An 8,707-nucleotide genomic window follows, 5' to 3' on the forward strand; every position below is an offset into this window, starting at 1 on the left:
ATAATGGAAATGTTTTTTATTGAGTATAACAAAGGCAAACAATTCTTCTGTCCTTGTCTTTTTTATATATAGAAAAATAGACACGTATAATGCAAAGTAATACTGTAAACATTTCCCAAATGAACTCAAATACAGCTAAATAATTCTCCTTTGGCAGTGTTTACTTTTTGATTACTATATTGCGAGTATTCTTTGATTATGGTATCTTTCATAACACCAACAATAGCAGGATATTTGCTTGATTAATTAGTGGAATTATTGCTTACTTTGCATTTTACATACACTAATGCGTCCCACTTTATATTAAGTGTCCTTAACTACTATGTACTTGCATCAAAAAAATAAATACAATGTACTTACTGTGTTTATAACGTATTTGAGAACACTTGTGGTGCTTTTGAGTTGGGATAGAGGTTGGGTTATGGACAGTTTTGGTGGCATGGGTAGGTTTAAGGGGGTGGGTTAAGGTGTAAGGGATGGTCAACAGTGTATTTACAAATGTAACTACAAAAGTTAATTACAGATGTAATTACATACATGTATTTAATCAAGCATAAGTATACAGTAAATACATGTATTTACACAATAAGTACATTGTAACTATTAATTCTTGTGTAAGTACATATTAGTTAAGGCCGCTTAATATAAAGTGGGACCCACTAATGCCTTGCAGCTACACTCATGAAGTACCAAAGTAGTAAAACACTGTTAATAAACTTTAGCTAAACAGGTTAGTAAACAACAGTAACATTAGTAACATCTCCCACAGTCCAGACAGTATACAGCCATGTCAGTTTAGGGCTAGGTAGTAAAAAAAACCTGCATATTGCCTTTTCTTTGATAAATAACCTTCAGAATTTTTGTAATTTCTTCATCATGTGTCTTTTGAATATGCTTACATTTGGTATTCACATCTTTCTTCACAGGAGAAATGGTTTAAATGCTTCATTATTTCAAGGAGAAGGTCATCAATGTGTATCAAGTCCTAAATCACAAGCTTTAAATACACATCTTCCCATATAGTAATAATACAGTATGTGTTGTTGCCATTTAAACAATTATAAGATACAGACAGGTAAGAAAAGTGTACAAAACACAAGACAAGGCCACTTCTGGCATAGAAACACAAGACGATGTGCATAAGGAAAAGAGTTGCCTCTTTCAGGGGGCTTTGCGAATGTTGGACAGGACCACATCAGTCCAGCTGCTGACGCTCTGCTGTAAACGCTGGCTCTGTTTTCGGATAGAGGCCCGGTTCAGTCTTGTGGAAAAGTTGCTGTTGTTGGACTTGTAGCCCCGGTTCATGACCGCTCTGTAGTGTTCCAGAGCCCGGAGCCTGCAGTCACATCAACAATGGTTAATCAGTTTTATTTCACGGCAATACTTGATACTGATTAGTCAATCATGACATTCCCAGGTATGTTATTTTACATAATAACAACTGATTAAAGTGGTGGTCTAATGCTCATTCATGCAGTTATTTACACTGTTAAAGTGTTTGACTCTCATGCTCAAGCATGCGTCACGGTTCAAAAAATATTTGGATGTAGGAAAACACTTATTTTGCCATCTTACTTTTGGGTTCCAACTAGTTTTGCAAAAAATAAATAAATAAATAATACAACTAAATGAGCCTGATTTCTTAACCAAGGGTGGAAATCCTTTTATGGGTGCTTCTCTTGGAAAAGGAATGCTATTGGATGTGATGGAATAGTTAATTTAACCCTCTTACATTCATTCTCTTTGCTTAGTCCCTTTATTCATCAGGGGTTGCCAAAGTGGAATGAACCACCAACTTATCCAGCATATGTTTTACGCAGCTGCAACCCATCACTGGGAAACATCCAAACACTCTCATTCACCTATACCACGTGTTTTTGGACTTGTGGGGGAAACCAAAGCACCCGAAGGAAACCCACACAAACACGGGGAGAACATGCAAACTCCACACAGAAATGCCAACTGACCCAGCCGTTGCTTGAACCAGCGACCTTCTTGCTGTGAGGGGATTGTGCTACCCACTGCGCCACCGTGCTGCCGACCCTCTCACCAATAATTTTTAAATACTTCAGCTGACCTCCTCTCATCCGTTATTTAGAATGCATTACTTTTACATCTGGTTTAAGACATGACACATGTAGAATTTTAACCAAATCAGGGTTCAACGCTAGAGATTTTTTCTACTGGCCCGATCAGGACAGTGGTGCAGATTTTTACTTGACCAGCCAAAATTGACTCTGGCCCCACCAAAAAAGAAGTTAGCCATTTAGTTATTCAACATAACCTTTTTTTTTTTTTTTTTTTTTTTTAAATACAACTGACAGTTGTAAAAAACTATATAAAAAAATAATAATAATTTACATACAATACTGATTAGATTAATTAAAGTGAATAGTTTAGTTGAAAACAATTTTATTTATTTATTTTTTTTTTAAACCAACAAAAATGCCTAATTTTAGAAACCGGCTTATTACACCAGTCTATAATACTGTCATTTTTTTATTCATTTATTTGTAAACCTAGTTTTAAAATGCATTTCGCTTCTTGGTCTTGCTTGATCCATCAACATAATAATCATATTAGCCCACCTCATTCCGGCGATCTAAGAACGATTAATTTGGCCGGATCGAGCACAATTGCGGGATTCTTATATGCCACGAACCTCGCTTACTGGGCAAATGAAATAGGTTCCAAAACAACTGCCTGGGCGTGAAATCACACAATTGACAAACAGTTGCAGCCAAATTAAACTTTAGTGACAAAGCAGCACTGGCCAGTAACCATTCAGTATGCTGTCTCGAGCCAGCGGGCAGTCCTTATTGTTGAGCCCTGCAAATACTAATGGTTAGTGATCAAAGCTCTTTTGAATTTACTGTGTCTTGTTCCTGCAGATTTTATTCTCTACCATACTATTGCTGTGAAAATTGAAAAGTACAGAAATTTTGAGTCTGCTGAAAGTAATTTGTTAATTCTAATAAGTTGCCATTTAATTTTCAATAAATGCATTATAGATATTATGCACACTGCATTATATCTAATTTTTTTTATTTTCACTGATTGTTTACAAAAGTTACTCAAAAGTAAGGTTTTAAATAAGGAAAGTAATAACAAAAGTAAGGTTCGTTTTGAACTCCTATCCCACATCCATCACAAATGAAATTTCCTTTTGCGATGTTTTGTGGTGTATACAAATATTTGGTGTCTGGTCAGATATTATAAATATAATAGTGCATGTGTAAAAACATAATAAAAATATGCATATTTAATGTCCCAATGTAACACCTAATCAGCATGTGTTTGGATTTACATTTGACAGATTTTCTCAATTGCTTTAGCTTAATTCTCAATTGAAATTTTTATCTTTCATAACAATAAGATTAGATCCCTGAACAATTAGCTTATTGTTCACATCAGATTGGCATTTCTTAATAATTTGGCACATGTATGCAAACAGTAAGTACAATTGTCTGTAGTTTGGAAAAAAAAGCAATTGCATATGGCTTGTTGATTAAAACTGTTGAGTCAATTCTCTTTTAAATTGTCAATCTTTTCAATGATTTTTCCTCCTGTGAGCGTCAAACTCAAACAATTTGTATACATAAATGTTTACACTGTGAATATCTGACATTGACATTGTTTGTAATGTCTGTTAAATTGGAAAATGACCTTTAATTGCAATACAATTTGCATAATCTGTTTAACCAATCAAGATTCTGAGCATATATGAGGCTGGTTGTGTAGTATTTAATGTTTGTTTGAGGTAACATAAAATATATGAAATTTAAATTACAGTAAATGGACGAGCAAGATTGCACTTTACATGCAATACATTTGTAAAAAATACGTTCTAAATACAATTTTTTCTATTTTTTTTTTCTAATGTATGTACAATTGACTCTTCTCAACAAGTATCAGATTTTCTTAATGGTTGACTATTATGGTAAAAAAAACAACTAATCATTTTGAGAAGTGTGGCTCACACCATGACAAATACACTTTATGTTTTGGTGGCCTTGGCCAAACTACTGACACAATTACTAGGTTTTGAAGCATGAAATAAATGTTTTGACAGAACAGTATGTTAATTCACACACATTGTTCAGCCAAGATGATTTATGAATCACAAAATTGTGATTTTAAAAAGTGTTTTTTTTTTTTTTTGTAGCCTAAAAGGAGTTATTATTAGTTTTTCTCAATTGCTTTGGAACATTTTTCCAAACAGTTTTAACATTCTCTAAACTGTGAGTGCAAATCACAGTTTAGAGAATGTTAAAACTGTTTTGAAAAATGTTTCAAAGCAATTGAGAAAAACTGTGAGAAAAAAAGGCACTTTTTAAATCACAATTTTGTGATTTATAAATCACAATTTCATCTTGGCTGAAGAATGTGTGTGAATTAACATACTGTTTCTGCTGTGAGAGACTGAATCACAGCATGCAAGTAAAATAATTGAAAAATAAAGAGTGAAATGGAAAAACAAGCAGCAGCCATAATAAAATGTGTTGCAAGATGCCTTTTAGTGCTTGATATTAGAAAAGTAAAGCTTTGTATGCCTTCGCAGTAGGTTAAGAATTAAATTACATGCAATACACAAATAGTTGTGTCTCAGACCAAGAGTGCTTTACAGTAAACTTTCTAACTTGTACAAACAGTAACATAATGAAATAAATAGCACATTTGTACATAAAAGGGATTTCAAGTAAAAAGTAAGTTACCTCAGCTTTACTCCAAAAGACAGGCCCTGAATCTTTCGCTAGCAGAATAAGAGAGAAATTATAAATTGACTTAAAAACATGAACAGGCCTAAAAGACTTACAGTTGAGGACTGCAGTAGAGCAGAAACAAAAGGACAGTTCACCCAAAAAGGAAAAGTTTGCTTGTTCCAAATGTGTTCGAGTTTCTTATTGAACACAAAAGAAGACATTTTGAAGAATATTGGAAACATTCCTCTACTATGGATGTCAATAGCTATGCAATAGCATTCAACAATTTAAATTCGCATTTTGGATTACAGCAGTGGTTCTCAAACTGTGGTATGTGTTCCACTAGTGGTACACAGTCTTCCTTCTAGTGGTACGCGGAGGAATGAAATATATCATGCTACACACATTTCAAAATTAATCGAAAATTATGTATATAATACGCCATATATGACATATAGCCTATATTTCTGAAGTAATCTGTCACGTGTTTTAACTGTGCAGAGTTGTGGCTGCTTTACTGGGCCTACTACGCTACTGTATTTCAATACTGCTCATTTTGGTGGTACGTGGAGAGAAATTTTTTTCTGAGGTGGTACTTGATGAAAAAAGTTTGAGAACCACTGGATTACAGCATAAAAAAATATTGATGGAAATGCCAAGATGTGCATATATTTTGTAAATGTGCAGTAAAAAACGTATGAGCATAATATTCGATAATAAAATGCGCATAAATGAGAGCACTTTTACTGAATAAATTCCAATATGTGCAATACAGTTCTGTGATTTTGTTACAGGAGATCATGTGATGACACAATGGGTGTCATGGACAGTATTATGAATAAACCAGCAGGCCGGCCACATTGTAAATCATCTGAAATATTGTTTTGGAACCAAAGTCCATTCTCACAGTGGTTCAGTACTATTATATTTTTATTATTATCTTGTATATTTTATTAATATATTTTCATTTTATTATCTTGAGCAGCTGAGCTCCCAAAGAGTGTCTTACGCCTCCAAAACCACTGCACGTTCACTTCGTGTCATCATTGCCTTCTGAGGTGCAAGCCATTTATTAAATAAGGAAAATACACACAAAGCTTCTCCTACTGTAGGAAATTCCATTTTTCTTTTTGATATTTGATGTCGGATCATTAGAAAGTGGCAATTGTTGTTCTCTTTGACTCTTTATTTGATCATTTTTATGCAATATTAGAGTTTTGACAACAAATTTAATTTGCATCTTTGGATGGAAACATAGTGAATGGCTGCTGAACATTCTTCAAAATATCTTCTTTTGTGTTCGACAGAAGAAAAGTAGCTCATAAACCACTTGAGGTTGAGTTAATGGTGAGTAAATTTTCGTTTTTTTTGTGTGGGTGAACTATCCCTTTAATATCCAGCTTGAAATACAGCCTAAGCTGGACTGATTAAAAAGTGACTCCACCAAAGACTAAGACTCTTGGGCCATTTGAAAATCTTGGCGGGAGGAAAGCTATGCAAGGAATTCTAAAGGGGGAGGGAGCGGAGACCCTCAGATAAGGAGGAAGGGCTGGAAGATATTAACTGTAATACAGTATGACAAAAACTGTCTATCTCAAATCCCAGAGAACAAAAGTCCAACTGTAACAATCCTCAGTCTGTACAGAAAAGATCCTTAATTATTTCTTTAGGGCAAGACACTGCAGACAAAACCACAGTCTATTCATACACATGTTGATTTTAAAATTTCAGCCTTTTAGGCTTTTATCAAAGTGTTTATTAGTGTAATTGGCAGTAAGTATCCATTCTAAAATACTCTTTTTAGTATTACTTTTTATTTTTTAGTACATTTTATTAATTTTTGTGCAAATCAGTGCATTTATATAATGCCTCATTTTACATATTGACATCAGTGTTCAGCATATATGAGTACACTTCTCACAAACCTATTATTGGATGCTTAACAGTTTTATATTTGAGCATATACTTTAGATTAGTCATTGTAATAAACAGGATTTCTGCAGGTTTCACCAAGACAAATTTAAGCCTTTTTAAGACATTTTTAAAACCATTATGAATTAAATTTTAGACTCATAAAGGACTAAAAGCCAAGGACTTTTTAAAATTTCCCAGATGGAAAGGATTTTTACTTGCCCTATCAAAAAATCTAATTTAATACATTTAATAATACAGTAATAAAAAATAAATATATATATATATATATATATATATATATATATATATATATATATATATATATATATATATATATATATATATATATATATACTGTGTGTATGTATATATATATATATATATATATATATATATATATATATATATATATATATATATATATATATATATATATATATATATATTTCTTAGCAAAATATTGTGTATAAACAAGCAAGCTCAACTTGTATCCATAACCTTTTTACAACATAAACTTTCTTTAAAATAATTTTTAAAAATGACCAAATGTTTTAAAAGTTTTAAGAACTATAATAAAATAAATATATGCACAACAATCTGTCCAGTTCTGTGTCCTCAGCACTAAATACATGGAGCAAAAAAATGTCATCATAAGAAAAATAATTAAACCGATATGATAGAGTTAAAAATTACCTTTTTAATAAAAAGTTTAAAGGTTTATTGAGATGGATTGTTGATGATTGTATGGGTTTTGGCCAAATTGGGTAGCAATTTATGAAAATTAAGACCTATTTAAAAAAGATTTAAAACCCACAACACAAGACTTCAGTAAATTTAAGACTTTTTTATGACTAAAATTTTAATTTTGAGATGAAGACATTTTAAGACTTTTTAAATCTGGAGTTAATCCAACACAATAACTTAAGAAAGCGGTCCAAAAATTAGTACACCCAAATATGTAAGGAAAAAATATTAAATAAAATAGGCAAGTAACAAAAAAAATGTAATTAAAATTTTGTAGTTTGTCGTTTTTTATTTTTTTGTTGTTGTAATATTTAGTTTGAATTTAAATGCATTGTCTTTCTATTTCTAATGTAATATTTAGTTTGAATTTAAATGCAATGTCTTTCTATTTCTAATGATGTTTGGTGACCAATCAATTTATTTAATTAATATAACTGTAATATTATATGTTACATATTATATTAACTGTTATATATTATAAATCAGTGGTTCTCAAACTGTGGTACGTGTACCATTAGTGGTACACAGGCCTCCTTCTAGTGGTACTCGGAGGAATGAAATACGTCATGTACATGCTACACATATTAATTTTTTTTTCAAAAAGGATCTATTTAATATGCCATATATGACATATAGCCTATATTTCTGAGGTAATCTACCATGTTTTTTAAGTGTGCAGAGGTGTAGCTGCTTTACTGGGTCTACTACGCTATTGTATTTCAATACTGCTCATTTTGGTGGTACTTGGAGAGACTATTTTTTTTCTGAGGTGGTACTTGAGGAAAAAAGTTTGAGAACTACTGTTATAAATAATACTGATTTGTTCAAGTGTACCAAAATATATGACCTGTAATCATTAAGAAATGGATAAAAATATTCATTTTCAAAATGGGTGAACTCATTTATGCTTAAAACTTTGCAGTACAAAAAAAATGTTTGCAATTCATAAATGTAATAAATCAATTGGGAAAGTATGGTGATAGCTATTAGTAATCATTATTAGTTTTTGCCTTATTCACCTACAGTGTCTTGCCTTAAGAGTGCAGATTTGTTCCAGCACATGTTTCCCTTAAGACAATTCCCAGAGGAAACCACTTGAACTGCAGTACTTTTAAGCAGCTATTTTTCCAGAAGGTTTCAGTACAGAGCAGCTGCTGTCTACAAAACCGTTGGAGGAAAAAAAAAGAGCCCACCCTCCTAAATGACAAACAGGAAACACCCAAATGTCATGAGGGGGAACTGAGATCACATTATGCCTGAGTAAACATACCGTTTTAAGTCTATATTTGACTGAAAAAACACTAAAAGGTGAATTTTTTTAAATGAAAGGGGTCTGAATTGCTTCT

The 8,707-nt window shown here is 32.2% G+C and overlaps 1 protein-coding gene across 1 annotated transcript in view; it reads right to left on the reverse strand.

Annotated features, from left to right (window-relative positions):
• The window catches only part of pimreg (PICALM interacting mitotic regulator), a 14,146-nt gene continuing 5,439 nt past the window's right edge, over positions 1–8,707 (reverse strand). Inside the window, exon 5 of the mRNA XM_073935476.1 lies at positions 1–1,336. Within this exon, the coding sequence (XP_073791577.1) occupies positions 1,162–1,336 (175 nt within the window). The 3' untranslated portion in view covers positions 1–1,161. The remainder of the gene's footprint in view (positions 1,337–8,707) is intronic.

The sequence above is a fragment of the Danio rerio genome, chromosome 21 (assembly GCF_049306965.1).
Source record: "Danio rerio strain Tuebingen ecotype United States chromosome 21, GRCz12tu, whole genome shotgun sequence".
NCBI classification, from domain to species: Eukaryota; Metazoa; Chordata; class Actinopteri; order Cypriniformes; family Danionidae; genus Danio; species Danio rerio.